Source organism: Nematostella vectensis, chromosome 2 (genome assembly GCF_932526225.1).
Source record: "Nematostella vectensis chromosome 2, jaNemVect1.1, whole genome shotgun sequence".
Classification (NCBI taxonomy): Eukaryota; Metazoa; Cnidaria; class Anthozoa; order Actiniaria; family Edwardsiidae; genus Nematostella; species Nematostella vectensis.
The window spans coordinates 4253306-4273968 of record NC_064035.1 but is presented as its reverse complement, the minus strand read 5'-3'; the positions used below and the strand labels follow the sequence as shown (position 1 = coordinate 4273968).

At 40.4% G+C, this 20663-nt stretch overlaps 2 protein-coding genes across 3 annotated transcripts; one reads left to right on the top strand and one right to left on the bottom strand.

The window, feature by feature from the left end:
• The first annotated feature begins 15 nt into the window (after positions 1–15).
• Positions 16–15886, top strand: LOC5514869 (signal transducer and activator of transcription 5A). 2 transcript variants are annotated; one of them, XM_001634986.3, is made up of 26 exons: positions 17–328; positions 511–613; positions 696–764; positions 1203–1301; positions 1781–1891; positions 2281–2362; positions 2447–2505; positions 3142–3234; positions 3382–3530; positions 4108–4159; positions 4336–4442; positions 4512–4580; positions 4773–4838; positions 5120–5152; positions 7124–7169; positions 7251–7304; positions 7381–7422; positions 7967–8041; positions 8640–8732; positions 8970–9108; positions 9327–9382; positions 9512–9606; positions 11310–11446; positions 11852–12068; positions 12805–12850; positions 14613–15886. In XM_001634986.3, the coding sequence occupies exons 1-26, from the start codon at positions 189–191 to the stop codon at positions 14880–14882; spliced, it is 2502 nt and encodes an 833-aa protein (XP_001635036.2). In that variant the 5' UTR covers positions 17–188; the 3' UTR covers positions 14883–15886. The 2 variants fall into 2 exon arrangements, with proteins under 2 accessions (XP_048580330.1, XP_001635036.2); XM_048724373.1 differs by lacking the exons at positions 12805–12850; positions 14613–15886 and having other exon boundaries at positions 16–328; positions 11310–11496; positions 11852–11949.
• Positions 15887–16985: 1099 nt separating this feature from the next.
• On the bottom strand, positions 16986–20234 carry LOC5514821 (major facilitator superfamily domain-containing protein 6). The gene is made up of 2 exons (XM_001634931.3): positions 18739–20234; positions 16986–18185 (listed from the first exon to the last, which is right to left on the bottom strand). The coding sequence occupies exons 1-2, from the start codon at positions 20036–20038 to the stop codon at positions 17323–17325; spliced, it is 2163 nt and encodes a 720-aa protein (XP_001634981.2). The 5' UTR covers positions 20039–20234; the 3' UTR covers positions 16986–17322.
• Positions 20235–20663: the final 429 nt, after the last annotated feature.

Genomic DNA, 20663 nt, shown 5'->3' with positions numbered 1-20663 from the left:
GTTATTTCGTAACTGGCGACGGTCACTCGAAAAAATAGATTTCTCAGAATTGGCGGAAGTCGAAATTTTACCTTTCAAAATGTGTTTTCCCCGATTTGAAACTATTATTCGACCAACTCCTTGAAAAAACTGCAAATACAAAGCACAAGAAAGTCTTGTCTTGATCTCTTACTTGGAAGAAATTTACAATGGGTTTGCTCGATGAAATCCAAAAGCTCCCCTTGGACTGCCAAGCAGAAATCATGACTTCTCTTCAGAATCATTTCCCCGATTCGATAGAGCTTGAGGCATACACGTATCTCCTAGTATGGGCTGAAATACAGCCATGGTGAGACAAATTTATAGCAGCTTTTAAGTTAGATAAAAAGGTGCAAGCGTTTTCGGTCATATTGTATGTAGTTGTACTTTAGTAAGTATTATTCCAGTAGTTTTCTAGACTTCTATCCGCTGAAATGTGCCAGATAAGTTGTCAGCTTGTCGATAATTATATCAAACTCTTACTACTTTCAGGGATTTAGCTAAAGATGTTGATATCCCTGAACATGTCGCTCTTGCTGAAAGGTTACTAGCGATAACTATCGAACAGCTACAGGGACTCGAGAAACAGTTTCAGGTTAGCGGAATGTCTCCTTATTCGAGTAAGCACCTCCACCCCTCCCCCAAAAAAATGTTGAGTTGGCTTAATCCCTTTTTAGGAGTCACCTGGAAACTTTCAGGGAATGATGACTGTACCTAAGATTAAGGAGATCTACACCAAGCTTCAGGTATCGAGCATGTATACAGTAATTTTGATAGAAATAGGCTTATATATTTGGCTTCTGGGTGCATGATATATATAACTGCATCCACCCTTAGCAAATCCTGACTACATACAGTGGCTCTTATTTGCTATGTGCGTGGGCTGTACACAAGCTTATGGACCTGTAATTTTTTCCACATTTTTTTTGTCGAAGGGCAAAGCTTGTGTACCATATAACAGTTTAAAAAAATGGGACTCTATAAGTTACCATATGGCCCAAGCAAACAAGACAACTAAATGGCCAAGCAAACAAGGACAACTAAACAGTTATTATTCACTGTTAAAAAGAATATATTTAGTTGCTTCTGTGCAGGCTGTATGGGGATGTGCAGCCCATTCCTCAAGCAATGAGATTGCACGTTACAACATATGCCTTATCAAGAATTACATTGTTTGTTTACAGGTTACCCACAGATCAGAGCCAACTAAGTTTTGCAAGGCTTTTGGTGCAATTGACTATTACCTGAAGGCTGTTGTTAAGCAGTTTATCAACAGGCTATTGGTAATTATGTTATTTTGTGGCTTTTTAGTAACAAATGATATTTATTTCAATTTATTCAATTAACCCTGCAAATTGTTGACCTAATAAATTCAAAGTATTGTATATTTGTTAAGAAAGGGCAAGTTAATCTGAATTGAGATTTTTTGTCAGTTTTGAATGTTTTCCATTGTCTATGTACACCATAACATCATAATTTTAGTGACAGGAATTTTTTACAACATGCTGCTAAATGTCGGCAGCAGACACTGTAAATAAAATAATAGTGCTTTGATATACATTTTTTTGTATGTTTGAAACTGTTACAAAGTGAGTGTCATTTGTTTTGCTTCTATGATAAATGTTTACTATGCTCTATTTCATTGATTGAAGCAACTGGAGGTAAATTCCTTATCTCAACACACCTGTGTGACTATTCTTTGTCACTCTAATTTATTACTCTAACTCCCCCTAGAATAAAATTGTACAACATTTTTGTCCAGAATGGGGATAGCAGTACTATGGACCAAGGATGTGACATGGACACAGAACAAGCTCCTGATAACTTCACCCTCATCCAGAGAGAGCTACACCAGGCAGATGTACAGTATCAGGTGGGTTTCACCCTACACCCTCATCCAGAGAAAGCTACACCAGGTAGATGTACAGAGTCAGTGGGTTTCACCCTAATCCTACACCCTTATCCAGAGAGTGCTTCTCCAGACAGTATCAGATGGATGGTACCCTTCACCTTACACCCTTATCCAGATAGAGCTTTATGGGTTCGAAAACTTGACTTCTTTAAAGGCCTGTGGTGGTGAACAGGTCTAGATGGTAAAAAGCTGTAAATAATCCAATAACCATTTCACTGATGACCAACAAGGGCAACACCAACCTTAAATCAGGGTTGTGCTTTTCCAAGTTTGTTTCTGTGTTTGCTTTAATTGCATTGATAAAGATATCTTGGACTTAGTTTAACGTTTATTCCCTCTGTTTTGCATAGGAAAATAATAAAATTATGAAGACTATTGAACAGGCCAAAGAGCAGTTCACCATCTTATTTGAGGAAAAGAAGACTGAAATGGGTAAGATCCCTATTTCCCTAGAAGTAACTTCTACAGAGAAGATACAATTTAAAATGCCCACATTTAAAACATACTATTTTTCAGACCTCCTGGAATTGCAAAAACAAGAAGTTATGGAATCTTCTATGAGTGAAAAAGACAAGGTATATTCTTACATTAAGTGAAAGTGTCAACATGTTTGACTGATCTACAAGGGTAGGCTTGGGTGTGTGTACTGGTTTTCTCGAAAGCACATTACTGCCATTTTTACAATATTCACCTAACTCTTGAATGACAGAAGCCAGAAGTCAATTTGTTGGAAATTACTGGTGATAGTTTGCAGAATATTGGAACTGCATTAAAGAAATGCTTGTGGCTGTTTGAACAATTTAGTCTATTTCCCTTTGCCACTTTGCCACTTTTATCCTTGAACCCTTTTTCATACTTACCTCTTAAAATTTAGTGTTTGTGTTTTGCAATAGTATAAACATTAATTTTATGATACATAAAATAGTTCCATTGCTATTTAACAATTAGACTACAAGTTCGAGTTTTCTTTGAGTCAATAAAGATAGTCAACGAGGCACGTTGTCATGATTCATGATAGTATATGAGTGGATCTATACTAAAAGGCAATATAACTTCACTGACTCCCTACCAGTAACCCCCCACCCCAGTCTACCACCACCACACACACACAGGCTGCCCTATTCCTATATATCAACAATATAATGCCAGTGATTTTAACAAGCACTACTGTTATCATTGGATTGAGTGTTTTTCTGTCTGTACATTGTCAGGAAAAGAATGTTTTAGAGCTCTCACAGAAAACATTAGCTCTACAGACGGAACTGTCTAATAAAGGAAGACAACTCACAGTAGAAATGAGACTGGTTAGTATTTTCGTATTTGTCTGATATAATATAATTGTCTACTATTTCATGTTTGAGAAAAAAACAGACTTATACTGTAGCTTTAGGTAATGGACATTGCCTATATATTACAGTTTATTACTCATTAATTTTGTTTGTATGTTCCAGAATATGGTCCAAAACTTAGACAAACATTTGCATCATCTGTATAAAATAAGTGCAAGTCTTGGGGTAGAAATTGACCAATGGAAAGAAAAACAGCAGAAAGCCCTTTCTGGTTGGCCACAACCACAGGTCTTAGAGCCACTACAGAATCTGTAAGTTCATAGTGTATACTAAATTTCAATCTAAATTTCCTTGGGTCTGGATTGTGAAGGTAGTTTCCTTGCTTCTATTATTAACACCTTTTCAAAAAATAAAAGTTTAAGAAGAATTGTGTATGGCTTAACAGATACAGCAGCCATGTTTCATTGGCAAATAACACAGCAAAATGCAGTATTGAAAAGCAGAATTTTGAATAGTATTGACACTTGATAACATGTTTAAGAATCTTAAATTCACTAAAGATAAATTGATTATTTCATGGTTCATGAAGACTATGTTTAATCAGATCAAAGCCTTAATTTTTCTGCGTCCATGAATCACTGAGCAAATATTTTTTGTCCAAGCTTGGTTCACAGATAACCCTTTTCCCACCCTGTTTATGTGGCAATCCTTACGACAGCAGCACAATATTTGATGAATAACCTTGGAAAAATAGGCTATTAAACCTGTACCAAGGTTGTTCTTCATGGTTTAATTTTGAAATTTACAAAAAAGTATTTTTTTTTTTTTGCTGCTTCTTAGTGCAATTCTTTAATAATGTAACATTATTCTTTTTCTTGGTCTGCCCAGGTGTGAACCTTTGGCTGAATTGTTATGGAGACTGTATCAGCATTGTAAAAAGGTACATCAATTACAAGGTACATCATGGCAAAATGTTTTGCATCATTACATCTGTACTTAAAATTTATGGATGGCCTGGAATGTTGGTATGGTTCAATCCTATATGAATATGTACTATATGAATGAAGTACACTAGAGTAATGAAGACAGCATAATGTGCTAAATTATTTTCTATAGGTGGACGAAATGTTCAAGCCTGCCCTTCAAAAAAGCCAAGAAGAACTTAATAGAATGCAGAATCTCATAAAGTCGTCCAAAACCTTGTTGTCAATTTTTTTAAATAAGTAAGTTTGTGAAACAAGGTGTTCTTATTTGTGATTTGTGTTCTTATTTGTACTTTGTACAACTTTCAGGTGTTTTGTTATTGAAAAACATGCCCCACAAATTCTAAAGATTGGTACCAAATTCTGTGCAACTTTAAGGTAATAACTCTCAAATTCTGACTATCATTCCATCTGTCTGTTTGTATTTTTTTTTACCTTTATTTTGAATGACAGAGATGGCACCATAATTGATCCTATTGGAACACTTTAAAATGGATGCTTACCATACCATACAGTATTTGAAATAATGTTTGTTAGATGTAAATTCAGGAGTGGTCATTTGCATCCTAGGCACCTGATAGGAGGGAAGCTGAATGCCCATGTACACCCCCCAGAAGTAGAGTGCTTTATTGTGCCGTAAGTTGTTGTACTTTATACTACTGAATGACTCACTAAACTTATTTGGTTTATTATCGATTAATAAACACGTGAGTACGCAAATTATCAAATTATATTAGAATTTACTTTCTTTCTACTTTATTGCTGTTTTTTTGTCTGTAACTTGTATGCAAATACATTAACAGCTGTTTGTTTGCTGTGAAGACAAATGGCAAGATGTGTACAAAATCATTAGGAATTTTGCATTGCAGTGTTCACAATAGTTCAATGTGATTTATTGGCTTTTTCCTCTACAACAGAGAGAAGTTCCTTCAGAAAAATAAAGATAAGATGTAAGTGATATCACCTCACATGCTTATTCACTTAATGAATGTTCTTGTTCTAGCAAATCTAATAAGATAAAGCAATGTACAGTACTGACCGTACTGGAACAAACGACTGGAACATCGATATGGTATAACAAGTAAAGCTCTGGCATGGTTTAATTCTTATTTGACAAACCGCACCCAATTTGTAAAAAAAGGTGACAGTCAGAAGATGCTTTGTGGCGTTCCTCAGAGGTCGGTGCTAGGTCCTATATTATATTCGCTATATACTGCACCGCTTGCTAACGTTATCAAACAACACAGTGTAAACTTCCATTTTTATGCAGACGATACGCAATCATACTTATCATTCGACCCAAAACACGATAGTGAACTGAAGCGAGCAAAGTGCTGTATAGAATCTTGCCCACGTGAAATAACTAGCTGGATGACGACTAATAAACTGCAGCTAAATAACAAAACAAAACAGAACTGTTAGTTCTTAACGCTCGTCACTGTCTGCGTCCTCCTTTGCATTCGATCGCTGTAAATAATGAGATCTTTTTCTCTTCAAAGAAACCAAAAAACATAGGTGTATGGTTCGATAACACTTTGACCATGGACAAACAAGTAACTTCAATATGCCAATCCTCCTTTTTCCATCTACGAAATATTGCTAAAATTAGAAAGTTTATTTCCTTTAATCACTGCGAGATTCTTATACATGCTTTTATTTCTTCTACTCTTCTCACTGGCCTTGATCGAAAGCAAAGCTTAAACTACAAAATGTTCAAAATTCTGTGATGCGACTTCTTACAGGAACCTGCAAATACGATCACGTCACTCCTGTTCTGCGTACCTTACACTGGCTACCCATCAGAGAAAGAATAGATTTTAAACTCCTTCTTTTAACTTTTAAATCCCTAAATGAAACCGCTCCAGACTATATAAAAGACCTTTTAACTCCTTATAAACCAAAGCGCAGTCTTCGTTCTTCAAATAAGTCTCTTTTAGTACAGCCCTCTTTTAAACTTAAGACCTACGGCTCAAGAGCCTTTTCTGTGAGTGCACCAGCTATTTGGAACTCCCTCCCACTACAACTCCGGAATTGTAAAGAATTGAGTATGTTTAAATCCAAGATCAAGACCTTCCTTTTTAAACCTGTCTTTGACAATTGGTTCTTAATGATCGATTCTCATGATCTTAGTTATGTATCATAACAAAATTTTTTCCTTTTTTACTTTTTATTTTGTCTTTTAATTATCTATTTGATAAACTGTAAAGCGCTTTGATCTATAGGAGAAGGGCGCTATATAAATCTATATTATTATTATTATTATTATTATTATTATTATTATTATTATTATTATTATTATTATTATTATTATTATTATTATTATATTACAGTAAGTAATGCAACCAACAAAAGTAATTCGCCGAAAGTTCTGCAGCGCCAAAATTCTTTTGCTTTGCATGTTCCTGAAAATGTTGGCGAATTTAAACCTAAGCAAGAATTTTAGGCAAATGTAGTTCTAGCCATGTGGTTGTATCACAGAAAGTTTTTCAGGCTATTCTATAGACAAATGTTTTTTTAGTTTATATTAACGTACAGTATATATTGATTTGTTACAGCGGGGCTTATTTGCAGCTTTAACCCCTTTTAACCAGCTTTTTTCTCAGCTTTTTAGCCCATCTGGGAACTGCTCCTTTACAGTGCGTAAAAAAATGCTATAATACATAGTTGAGTTGGTGAAGCAAACTATTTTTATTTATGTATGTATTAACTGATGATTTAATTGTGTATAAATAAAGTGTGTGTGTGCATATGAATGTATGTACCTGTTCGTCAATACATCTGGGGTACTGAAACTTATTAACCACACCAGATGTCAAAATAATAAGGTTTTTTTAATCTCATTTGTTTAATCATTTTGAATAATGTTTGATAAACTTGTCGCATTTCCTCTGTCTTCTAACCCTGACGTTTTGATATTTTAGTGTGCGTTCAATCCTTGGGAAGTCTACAATTCTCAACTATAAAAAGGTCAGTCTTGAAAAAAAAAGACAATGATTGGACAAAATAGTATTCAAAATAGCTAACCATTTGTCATCATTTATATTTTAGGCCATGGAATATAGCCAGAGATATAACTCTTTCAGCGTTGAGTTTAAAAACTTGGTAAGCCACAAATCTTAGCCCGTAAGTTGTCTGTACATCTTCTTTTTGATATTTATTGGATGAGGTTATTTTTCAGAACCTCACGAAAACAGACCGAGAGGGAGGCAAAAAAGATGAGGTAAGTATACTGAATTTTCTCCTCTTGTGCTAGTAAGCTTTTGATGACACAATAATTATATTATCCCTTTGTTAGAGGGATTAAGATAGGAACCCAAAGGATAGTTTTTACATACACATGGAATAAAGTGTTTTGGACAAGCTTGTCGTGCCTGGGTTTCTGATAATTGACAGGTCGTTGAAAGGAACCCCAAGCGCACACAAAAGGTAGTTGTGTAAAGCAATTTAGGTATATAGCTACTTCATTATCTTATCACGCCGGGAAATATAATTAAACTTTTGCATAAACAAGAGCAGGACTATGACAGACTTATTAAGTGAAAATGGACAGCCCTAAATTGACTATATCATCAGCACTTGATTTTATATTTTGGTTATTATGATTCAAGAAAGTCTTGGTTTCTTCCATAACATAGGCTACGGCCCGGTTTTCCATTAATCTATTGAGAACAAAACATCTAAGTACTGTATTTATAGGACATTCTCTGCTAGTAGTTTTGATATGCTCAAACGTATTCCTTTAATAGATTTTGTTTGCATTGTAGACTGTGTGTGAGAAAAAGAGGAGCTTACTGTTTTACACCGAGCTTACGATTGGACAAAACAGGTTTCCTCTCTTGGTAAGTAAGCCAAAGGTGTAGAGTATAGTTAAATGTATGCTACATAAGCGTAAGCGCAATTTAGATGTATGCTAGATAAGCATAAGCGCAATTTAGCATAAGTTAAAATCGAGGATGACCGTGCGCTCCTGGGTCTAGTCCCTGCTGCGGCCTGGGCGCCCCCGGTTATTCAGGCCTTGGCACGTTTGCATCCTCTCTGAGAGGTTTGCAAATCTCTCTCAACTCAACACTGGATTCGCGTTTATTTCGCCCCTCCCACCACACCCTTATGGTAGCATGCCAACTAACTAGGTATATTCCACCGGAAGGTGTGACTGGTATCCCCCTGGAGGTGGGGAACTATGGCCCGGAGGCCTGGCTTCTCGGGTGCGCTTGGTTAGGCGGTTACCAAACTATCCGATACCTGACCCCAAACTTATCAGACGATGAGTTTAATACTCGTTTACTAGTCGCAAAGGAGGCGCTAATTCAAACCGGACTTCTTTTCAACATTCTGGTATAAGCTTTTTGTGTGCTAAATCAAATATTTTCGGTAATCTTTTTTTTTTATAATAAAACAAGAATCAAAGTATCCCCTTTGCTTTGCTGGCGTTTTCAGGCTACATCCTTCCCGTGTGTGGTCACAGTCCACGGGAACCAGTCTCCTGATGCAGAAGCTACAATTCTTTGGGATAACGCATTTGCTGAAAAGGTAGGTACTAGAGAGAAGCTAGACATGTCAATTAAAATACCTACCAAAAGGGTAAAATCTTGATTCGGAATGCCCCATGCACCTAGGGGAAAATGCAAAACAAAAAGAAGACGTTGCTTTCTCTGCAAAGGTGGAGAGTTTATAACAACAATAAAAGGTGCCTTCTTGGGGGCATGCCATATTTTATAAAGATTTTTTTGAAGCACAGACTTATCCATATCCGTTGTTATTGTTTAGGAACGGGTTCCTTTTGTCGTACCGGATAGCATGCCTTGGCCAGAGGTAGCGAACGCCATCAACCACCGCTGGATGCTTAGTAATGAGCGAGGGCTCAGTGATGAGCAGCTTGCATACATCGGCAGTAAGCTGTTCCCAGGTAACCTGGCCTTTGTACGCTAAAAAAGAAACGCCCCAAGTCCTATGGTTAACGGAACAGATCTTTATATGTATCACCCTTTGTTGGTGTATGGCATGTTTCATCCTATATTATCTTTAACCTGGCCCTATCACGAGATTAGTGTTATTCCTATCTATTTCAATAAAATTATTTTAATAGAGACACCAGTTTTTTTTTTCTTTAATCCTTTTTTCTAGACAAATCGAGAAGTGAGATGTCAAACTGTGTGGTTAGTCGGTATATGTTGAACAAGGTATTACTTTTGAATCTTTGCATATTTTGACGTCTGTTCTTGATGTGGCTTGTATGACTTTTGATTCTCTTCGCCGTGTTACGTCTCTTCTCGGTGTAGATTTGTTGACGTTTTTTCATAATGTCATAGGGTAACATGACAAACAAGAATTTCACATTTTGGAAGTGGTTTTACGAAATCATGAGTGCCGTTAAGAAAACCATGCACGAAGAGTGGAAGCACGGGTAAGGCCTGTCAGTTATTCTTGCCAGATGGTCACACTCAATAGGCATGGGTAAGGACTGTCAGTTATTCTTGCCAGATGGTCACACTCAATAGGCATGGGTAGACACTGTCAGTTATTCTTGTCAGATGGTCACACTCAATAAGCATGGGTAAGGCCTGTCAGTTATTCTCACCAGATGGTCACACTCAATAAGCATGGGTAAGGCCTGTCAGTTATTCTTGCCAGATGGTCAAACTCAATAAGCATGGGTAAGGCCTATCAGTTATTCTTGCCAGGTGGTCACACTCAATAAGCATGGGTAAGGACTATCAGTTATTCTTGCAAGGTGGTCACACTCAATAGGCACGGGTAAGGACTATCAGTTATTCTTTCCAGATTGTCACAATCAATAAGCATGGGTAAGGACTATCAGTTACTCTTGCCAGATGGTCAAACTCAATAGAAATGGGTAAGGCCTGTCAGTTATTCTTGCCGGTGGTCACACTCAATAGACATGGGTAAGGACTGTCAGTTATTCTTGCAAGGTGGTCACACTCAATAGACATGGGTAAGGCCTGTCAGTTATTCTTGCAAGGTGGTCACACTCAATAGGCACGGGTAAGGACTATCAGTTATTCTTTCCAGATTGTCACAATCAATAAGCATGGGTAAGGACTATCAGTTACTCTTGCCAGATGGTCAAACTCAATAGAAATGGGTAAGGCCTGTCAGTTATTCTTGCCGGTGGTCACACTCAATAGACATGGGTAAGGACTGTCAGTTATTCTTGCAAGGTGGTCACACTCAATAGACATGGGTAAGGCCTGTCAGTTATTCTTGCCAGATGGTCACACTCAATAGGCATGGGTAAGGCCTGTCAGTTATTCTTTCCAGATTGTCACAATCAATAAGCATGGGTAAGGACTATCAGTTACTCTTGCCAGATGGTCAAACTCAATAGACATGGGTAAGGACTATCAGTTATTTTTGCCAGATGGTCACACTCAATAGACATGGGTAAGGCCTGTCAGTTATTCTTGCCAGGTGGTCACACTCAATAGGCATGGGTAAGGCCTGTCAGTTATTCTTGCCAGGTGGTCACACTCAATAGGCATGGGTAAGGACTGTCAGTTATTCTTGCCAGATGGTCACACTCAATAGGCATTCAATAGTTCTTCGGGGAGGGAAGGGGAAGGGGGCACCAATATGAAAACAACATATGGCGGAAGGTAAATATGTAGATTTCTTTTTAAATTTTTGACGGGCGGTTTGGTGCTGGAGAGGAATCCCCTTTCTTCCTTGGAACTGCCATCGTACTAAAAAAAATAGAGATCACTCCCTTGGTCTTTGGGGCTTACATGGTCAAAGTTTGTTTACATGTGTGTTTGTGTTGTATCCAACGGTACTGACTGTTTAGCTGAAACCCTACGTTTGAGAGGGGTTAAGTTACCATTTCAGTTACTTTCATCTATACATATTAGTTGAAGTGGTTAAAAGGGCTGAAAATTCTTGCAAACTAATTTGCGTATTCAATTTGTAAAGAGCAGTCAAGCCTTTAGAACTTTGTTCGATGTCTTTGCTTGTTGTCTCTTGTATTGGTATTTCCAATAAAACCCTGTTCTTGCTGTTGTTGTTGTTGTTGGTGGTGGTGTTGTTGTTGTTGTTGTTGTTGTTGTTGTTGTTGTTGTTGTTGTTCGAACATTTGATTTCCATTTCTGACAGATTGATACAAGGTTTCCTTAGCAAACAACAAGCCCAGGATATGCTAATCAACAGCGAGTTCGGGACATTCCTACTCAGATTTAGCGACAACGAACTTGGGGGAGTTTCCGTGGCATACACGGCACAGGCAGAAAATGGTACGAGTGCTTCTCTTGACTTATACTGGCAGGAAATGTCCACTGTGTAGGTAGGGAATGGTAGAGTGATTTCTCGACTTATACTAGTACTCTCTTAGACTTCCACTATACTAGCAGGAAATGTCGACTATGTAGGTAGGAAATGGTAGAGTGTTTTCTCGACTTATACTAGTACTCTCTTAGACTTCCACTATACTAGAATGAAATGTCCACTGTGTAGGTAGGAAATGGTAGTGTTTTTCTCGACTTATACTAGCAATCTCCTAGACTCCACTGTGCTGGCAGAAAAAGATAAGATCCCTTCTATCCAGTTATCAAAGAACTGTCCAGACTTGACTTCACTTGCCCATCACGTGTCTTTTTCTAGTCCAATTTCATTTACATAAATAAATCATGGGCCTGTAGGTGAAAAACAAGTCTGGAATCTGGCGCCGTGGACGACACATCACCTGCAAGTGCGTCATCTGTCAGACCGCCTTAAGGACCTTGAGTCTCTGCTGATCCTTTATCCTAACGAGCCGAAGGACACAGCATTTGGCAGACATTACACTGTCGACAAGACGCAAGTCCCGTCAGACCCTCTTGAATACAGACCAACACAACTAGCCACTAAAGTTATTGGGTAAGTCTGCAATATTGGAGGACTTAGAACTACAAGGAAGCTTAACTAACCGAAAAAGTTAGAAAAGTCGTGGGTAAGCATATGATAATCCATTACTGACGCAATTTAACAACGAAGTTATTGGTTATTAGAATCATCGACTAATACACCTAGCCACAAAAGTCGTGGGTAAGCCTGTGATAACTTACGATTGGTGTTTTTTGAACGTAATATTGAGGATGTACGCCGTTCACTTTCTCTCGCTGTTTTAACCCTACTCTGTATTGTTGTTGTTATGCTGTTATTCGTTTCTGGCGTTGGAGGAAATGTTCGTCAATTCTGCTGCTGCAGCTCTTCTTGTTGTTATGGATATTGCTGTTGTCGTTGTTATTTATACTACTATTGTCGTTGTTATGAATACTGCTGTTGTTATTGTTGCTTGTTCTTTCCCTAGTGTTGCTGCTGTTGTTGTGGTCATGGATACTGCTGTTGTTGTTGTTGCTTGCATGCTTTTGCCCTAGTAGTGTCGCTGTTGTCGTTGTAATGGATATTTGTTGTTGTCGTTGCTATGGCTACTGCTGTTGTTGTTGTTGCTTGCATGCTTTTGCCCTAGTAGTGTTGCTGTTGTCGTTGTAATGGATATTTGTTGTTGTCGTTGCTATGGCTACTGCTGTTGTTGTTGTTGCTTGCTTGCTCTTGCCCAAGTAGTGTTGCTGTTGTCATTACTATCTTGTATGACATGTATTTTATAATCTAGTGCCGACGGATCGTGCACTCCTGTCCAGCAACCTCGGGTACAGATGGTGAGTTACTTCAGGCATTTTAAGTAGTAGTAAGCCGTCGCCCAACACACTAAGCTGACTTTAACTAACGCAACTAAATACACATAACGACGTACTGTATGGCAAATTTGCTAATCCGCATGCCCCCTTTCACTATTGATAATTGCCCTTGCTTACCGAATAACTAAACTAGAGCATGGGGAATCAGGCAGATAATACCATAACAACTTAACGGTCATCTTGTGCGAAGGCGTCACCCCCTCTCGCTCAAACATTGGCCCAGGCTCACCACTTTGCTCAGGTAAAGGGCGAAGCTCGTATCTCACGTAAACGAGTTACTCTCGTCCTTTTTCCCAAATACCCGCATCGATACCTTCCATAGCACCGACAGCGATGTGGTCTCCTCTTTTGACTAATGACCCACCAATCTTGTGCTCCGAGCGCCCTTCCTTCTCCGTGATTGGCGCCAATGGCTCTGCGGGGGCCTTACCAACGACCGTAAAGAGTCTGTAACGCTGGTCAGGGTCTACCATCTCAAGCACCGGTGGCAACACTGCGTTTGCCCGCAGAGACTCTCGCCCGTGCGCGACCCACCGCACTGAGCCATCGTCATTGATATCAGGCCCCCGCATAACCGGCTTTGGAGCAATGACTCCTGCTTCACCAAGATCTCGTATCTCCTGGTAAACACCGGCGCTTATGTCTTGGCCCCGAAGAGTGGCATCCACGCTTGGGAACCGAAGACGAGCGCCGCCGACGAAGAGAATAGTGCTTCTCGGGATCTAAGTCCCCTGGGCCCTTTTGCTTTAGAAGCGGGTCGAACTCGCGCCACGGTTCCTGCTTCGCGGCCTCTTTGTCAGCCTCTCGCCGACTCGCTTTTGCCGGAACGAGCGGCATAAGGAGCTTGTGCTTGACATCCTCGGGAATGTCCTCGTCCAGGATGTTCTGGACAAGCCCTGCTAGTACGGCAGGCGCCTCTTTGTCAGGCATGCTATTGAGAATCTCCTCTATGTAAGAGTCCATGTTTGAGTATACCCTGTGCCACCCAGTCTCTAATTGTCCGTATCGCGGGCTACGATATCAGACAGGACGAGTGCAAACTGTTTCCGAGCGCGCCTCTCGGTGTCGCGGATCCTCTGCCCTACACGATTCGCTCCGCAGGGGCGACACAACCGGGTCTCCGACTGCGTCCCTATGCCGCAGATCTTGCACGGCACGGGGAGGGGGCTGCCCTTACGGAGTCTTTGGAGGTGCACCTTGCAGTAGGTGTCCATGCACCTCTGGCCACACGTGTTTGCATGGCCGACTTTTAGCCAACTGCAGTAATCTTTTCCGCACTTCATTCTCGAATTCTCGGTATACTATAGGACAGACGAGGGTCTAATTGCAAGGTTCCCACATGTTACCACACAAGGGGGGGCAGCCACCCTGTTATCGTTTTAGGCTCCCCCCTTGCTTCCCTTAATACTACCGAAAACGCGCACGCGCCGCCATCCCCTTTGAAAGCGACCCCTATGACACACCCCTCTCCCACGAGGCCCCCAGACGGTATACCCTAGGCCTTGGGGGTCTACGAAAAACTACGCAAAACGGGCTGGGGGGCGCGGCGGGGCACGGCGCGGCGCGGGTTATACTCATATCTATGAAAGTCCCCAGTCCCCCCGTTAATAGTACAGCCCTGATAACTATCCTTGCTTACCTAGTAGATAAACTAGAGCAAGGGGAATTAGACAGATATCACGCCTCCCCTATAACAACTAAACGGTTGTCTTTGCTCCGTTAGGATCTAATGTCCAAGTACAGCGCTGATACCTACCCGGGCTCTCCTGCCGACTCGCTAGCGAGTCAGATGCTGGATGCTGACTTCGGCATCGGAGGCGAGGAAATCGTGGAGAGTTTCGGCGAAGTAGATGCAGCTATGATGATAAGCGGGGTGAATAATTTGATGGGGTTCGGTGGACCACAACACTTCATGAATAATATTTTTGAAAATCAGTGCAGTATCGCGCCTCTGTCTGATGTTCCTTCATCTGGTCCGAACAACTCAAACTAATAAGGGTCTGTAGGGTGAGAGGTCTTTAGAAAGATGGCTGCTTAAAAGAGGTTGGTCATAGAAAAATTAGCGATGAAACGAAAGGAAAATTGCTTCTCATAGCAAGAACCGTCGTGTAGTAGCTTTAGTGACATGACTTAATTTGTAACGTAGTTATGTTTTTTTTAGAAATAATATAGCGAAATAATATTTAGGATTTTCTGGCCTCGTAAAGAATTCAGAATACCACAGTAAAATTATAGCACTCGAGTCTGGAAAATGGTAGTCGTGACAGATTAATAAAATAGCCGTTAAATACATGTTAAAAGTGCAGTGTCAAAGTGATATTTTGTGGCTTCTTCGTTAGCTGTTGGCTTTACAAAAGGGTGATCGTTTAATAGAGGTTTAATAGAACTAAAGTACATTTCTAATTAAGAATAACAATGCACTGCATAAATGTAAGAGTGGACTTTACTTGCTATATTTGGGAGTGCATTGAATGCTAACGAAGGCACCACGAAATGTTATTGAGCTTCTTCTAAATTCCGTTGTAGCTTGATCTATTATTAGAGTTATATAATTGTTTCTTGTGAGATTGTCAAGTATGACAATTCTATGTTGATAACCACCCTTATTCATCACCCATGAAGCAATGCGAGCTGTCTACGAACCACGCATTCTCCGAGTGCAACCTACTAGTGATATCGTATGATAGTGAGTGCTTGGAGGGGTTCATCAATATATCAATCATTTTCTCTGTTTTATTAAAGTATTATCAGCAGTCCATGGAATTTGATAAATAGTAGTGCCATGTGGTAGATAAGTAAGGCAATAAAACATTTTTCTAGATGGATGAAACTGGATTTGTCCAGCTGGGAAAATAGTAGAGACTTTTTGTGGCTGCCTTTTGAGTAAGAAATAAACAAAAACGTTAATGAGTTTGTTTTATTTTAAGTGGTGAGTTTTTCTTCAGTTTGAAGTGTGTCTGGTATAAATTGTTTTACAATAAAATAATTTTTTCAATACAGTAGATTACAGAATCGTCAGTTTTACATGAAGTAGACTGCTAGAGCGAGATGCATGGAGCTTTGAATTGGGTGATTCATTGGCAGACTTTAGGCGGGGCACGGGCCTGCGGTCCTCCTTATCACCCAATTCCCCTATACACGTTTACTGAAGCAAAGGTTACAACTTTGGGCTCCATGTTTATTTTACTTTGGGTCCCTTCTGTAGAATCTGGATTCTTTCTTGTAGTTGTATGATTTTTTGGATCTATTGCGTAGAAAATACAAATACATTTAATTAAGTATAATTTTAAAATATTGTTTTTCAGAATATATATATAAAAACACTAACCTGAAGCACGCCACGAAAAGTCATAACATACAATAAATTATAGAGAGTTACATTTCCAACAAACACAATATTTTAAGGGGCATAGGAGCTCTTAGAAATTGAGTAAGAGTAAGATTTATATCACAGGTTAGAAGTAGCTTGTGATAGTAAATCAAGTCTATGTTCTTCAGCTAGGCGATAATAAAAGTGGATGATGATTTTAAACTAGTTAGACGTTAGCTCCTTTAATTTATTAAAAGCCTTCATCATAAAAGGGGCAGTAAACATATCAATACGAGCGGATTTCGCATTACATAACTCTGAGTTTTTCGGGGTGAGATTTCGGGCACAAAAACCCCTTTATCACTCGTGGTATATCTGGCTTATAATTTTCTTCAAACCACCCGAAGGCATAGTATCGCTTATCGGTTTCTTTTAAAAAAAAATCATCGCTCATTACTTACCAAAATATCGCCAGCAAATTCTTCCCGTCTCTAATTATCCTCCCGTTCGCAAACCACGCTCACATTGTAGAATTTCCGGAGAACTCCCGATTGCCCGTCGACATCGTCGTCTTGATTTCGTTTCTCCGAGCACGAATTTGATTGACAGACTGAAAACCCGAGCAGTGAGGACACGGTTCGCTCTATATAAAAATGCTGTGGTTTACGGGCCGAGGAAGCCTGGAAACTCGTGGAAAGCCGTGGCGAGAATAGAGTTGCTCTCTGCTCGCTCCGAGCAAATAGGATTGATGGCCTCCTTTTTTCAAACACTTTGTACAAATTTCGATTCATTTTACCCTTATTTTGTTAACACATTCCTGAAAAATATCAGATTTTTCAGGTAAGTACAACATCTTTCCCCTGTCCTTTTCAGTTAAGTACAACATCTTTCTCTTGTCGTTATCTACGCTACACTTTACGCTTATATGTGGGTAACTGATACTTATTCAATGTCGCGAGAATTTCGCATCCAGGAGTTCGTGTGTGCGTGCGAGTCCCTTTGATCTGGTTGTTTGAATAATTTTCCAGTGTTGTCTTCCGTTGCCGTACTCTTTGTTGTTGTAGTTGCTGACATTGCTAGTATATGATGCGGGAGACTTTTTTAGGCAAATCCCACCATATCCTTAATCATTTCCATCGTGTGCGTCGTGCAATGGAGTGTACTCGGTATCGCATTGTCTACAGAAATGCCTTAAGTTATTTACCGAGGCAAACACGATCAAATCTATAACACTAAGAACCCCAAATATCGCAAACGTCAATGAACTTCCCAGCCAGCTCACCATGAGCCCCCCTACCACCCCTCCCCCACCGAATCCCACACCCCAGTATACACCTCCCAGAATGCCTTGCATGGTGTTGTTAGCACCTGGGATGAGTCCAACAAACACTACTGCCGCTGACCAAACGGCTGCGTATGACACGCCGTGGAGACACTCCAAGGGTAGCGCAAGCCAACAATTAGTCACAAAGGCGTACGCAAAGAAACGTACTGCATAGCAGATCAACCCAAGGTAGAGGACCCTTTGGTAACCGCAGCACCTGATAAGAACACCAGACATAGAGAACATCAGTATCTCGGAGACGCACTGGACTGCTGTGATGGCACTGAACAGAAACTGAGTGCCGCCGATTTCTAGAAGGTGCCAGAAGAGAAATGTCTGCAAGCATCCGAAAGCGCCTCCACAGAAAAGCATAGTCAGTATAAAGTACAAGTACTGGATGTTACACAGGTTGCCTAGGCCTTGCAGCAAAGTCGTCTCGTCGCGCTTGACATCTTCAAACTCGAATAGACCACCAATAAGTATCGTGACACCCATGAGTATTGCGAAGGCGTAGAAACAGGGCATATAGTCCACGCTGAGAGGGTTGTTACAGCCGTTCAGCTCTTGGAGGTAACTCAAGGTGGAGCCTACGATGAATGCCCCCATGCCCCAGCCTATCGACCCCCACATGCGCTGGCGTCCATACTCTTCAACGTTGTCTCCTGTGGACAGAAAACACTGAGTGACGGACAACTTGGATTCTGGTGTTCTAGCTGTAGAAATAACTGTCATATCCGTTGCGTTGGCAACAAAAAACCTAGTAAACTTTCCGATGTTTCCCCGATAAACCGCCTAACCTAAAGAATCCTACATGAATCTTTGTAGTAACTGCAACTGCTAAACCTCTTTCTGGCTACCGCCATTTAGAAGAGATTTGGTTTTTGATTGACCAGCGCCTCGCAGAGGTGGCTCGAGTTGAAACCAATCAACCCAGGGGTTGTGTATGAAGAAAGCCAATTCGCCAAAAGGCGATTAAGCTGTTTGAAATTGTCGGCAAGTTGTTCGCAGTAAACCCCGAGATAATCCTCTAGAGCGAAAATTTCAAAGCACACAAATATAGCAAAAAAAAAAAAGAAGAGATTTTGGATTAAGCTCTCCCCATCACCACCCCATTATCATAAGCTCTTCTACTGAGACAAAAAAAATAAGCCTTCGAGGGCTCATTAGAGCTTTTGCGGTATCAAGACATTTTAAACAAGTGTCACCAGTACCTACCTAGCCCTCGCAGTGTCGTGGTATCTGCGAGAGTTATCGCAGGAGAAGAAAACAGACTTCCAAGCATTGTAATCACGAGCAGCATGGTAAAAAGGTGCGAATGCTGGTTCGCCTCCCACTCATCCGAAGTTTGCGTGCCGTCGTAGTTGATCAGAGTGTCTAATGGCCAGGGATAGTGACCTTCCATGTTTAGGAAATCGAACGCCCTTTCCGCCAGTTCTCGTTGAAACATCGATGATAGATTATCGTGTCTGCTGCGATTAGAAGCGGACTCTACAACAGATAGAATCCTGCTGACCAACTCCGCGCGGCTTACTTTACGCGATGCGATCGCTGCCTTGATTTCTTCTAAGCTGTCGATATTGTGATGCCTCCTGGTGGTGTCTTGGCCAGGCGGAACCACATGGCGGGCGTCTTCCTTGTCGCCAACAAGAGGAATTAGCCTAGGCTCCAAATCTGAACGTGGTACGGTAAGGTTTTTAAGGTGTTGGTCGGTGTCTGAGTCACTCGAACCGGAACCACTATTGATCCACTGATCATGTTCTAACGCCGTTACATCAGGCTCACCATGTTCGTGACTTCCTATGTTATCGTACGAAGTGACCCGTGCAATACCCCCGTCTGCTCTTTTGCTTTTATTATGACCAATACCTTGATGGCGATGATGCTTTGGAAGAGTGTAAAACGCTATCATTGACTCCTCTATATCATCGAGCACGTCTTCCGCTAGCGTCACTGTCGCGTTATCTTTGCAGAATCCCACATGAAACACAGGAGACACCAGGGATATACTGTAATTAGCCGCAAGCCACGATACAAGAGATATGATAAAGATCACTTTAGTGGCCTTGTACGAGTCTGTGATGACACCCCACATTGGGGTAGCAATTATATTGATCAGTGGTTTGATCCCCATAAGTATCCCAGTCTGTCGCGCAGAGAGCCAGATTTGCTTATAAAACACCGTCAAATACGGAAAAAGAGACCCAATAGCAGCCATGAAAAAGAAATAGAAGCTCTTGTAGATGAAGAGAGTTGTATTCAAATTGGCACAACATTTGCAACTCTTAGCGTCGGTCCCATCATTCGGGCTTTTCCCCCGGGTCGGTTTGTCGTTGTTCTCCTGTGCATTTTGTAAACATGGCGGTTGAGTGTTTTGATTTCCCAGTATCTTACCCAAGACCCCGTGCTCGCCGCCCGACCCCTGCATAAGGCATGTTCCGTCTTGCGGATGATGCTCGCCAAGAGAAGAATTGCTGCTGTGTGACAAGTACCCATTGCGTTTGTGATTCTCTTCCATGTGATCGGTTAGTTTTATGGTTTCACATTGGTTGTGGTGCGATGTTGATTCGTGTCGGCTGTTTTACGGGTACTCTACCTGTCGTGCCATGGCAACGGTTCGTCTTTCTCAGCAATGCCCTCGGACAATTAACACTTTGGTTATCTCATTCACTTGCGTTCTCGCGGATTAATCAATAGCCATCAGGGATTTGTTTTTATTTAAATTTGTGAAATGTGGATGCTTTTGTTAAAACAATGTCGAAATATTTTTAGTTAGCAGTGTCGATCAAACTAACCAGGTTGCCTAATGAAATGTGAATACTCGCATCTTTTAATTGTTATTGAGTGCAATTAGTGCTTTTTGGTGGTATGAATAAAGTTGTTAATTAACATTCTAGAAATTAGAACATAAATTTAAAATATCAAAATAAACAAGTATTTGGGCAAATGTGGCAATTATAATTTGTTTCTCATCTTAAAAATATAGAAGATATATTTTTCAATAGTTAAGAACCGAGAATTATTCATTCCTTTTTCTTTTACTTTCATGTTTAATAGTTAAGCACCAAAAAAAACTTTTTTCTTGCCATGCTTTCTTTCTTTTCCTTCTATGTGTTATAGTTAAAGTAAGCACGATAGATGCG

What these genes read in the sequence shown, in the direction of transcription:
- LOC5514821 (XM_001634931.3), bottom strand. Translation starts at nt 20,038, where the DNA reads ATGGAAGAGAATCACAAACGCAATGGGTACTTGTCACACAGCAGCAAT. An exon ending in CACGACACTGCGAGGGCTAG is followed by an intron (nt 18,186 to 18,738) that starts GTAGGTACTGGT and finishes TTCTGTCCACAG; the next exon opens with GAGACAACGTTGAAGAGTAT.
- LOC5514869 (XM_001634986.3), top strand. Translation starts at nt 189, where the DNA reads ATGGGTTTGCTCGATGAAATCCAAAAGCTCCCCTTGGACTGCCAAGCA. An exon ending in AAATTCTGTGCAACTTTAAG is followed by an intron (nt 4,581 to 4,772) that starts GTAATAACTCTC and finishes TTTGCATCCTAG; the next exon opens with GCACCTGATAGGAGGGAAGC. An exon ending in CAGAAAAATAAAGATAAGAT is followed by an intron (nt 5,153 to 7,123) that starts GTAAGTGATATC and finishes TTGATATTTTAG; the next exon opens with TGTGCGTTCAATCCTTGGGA.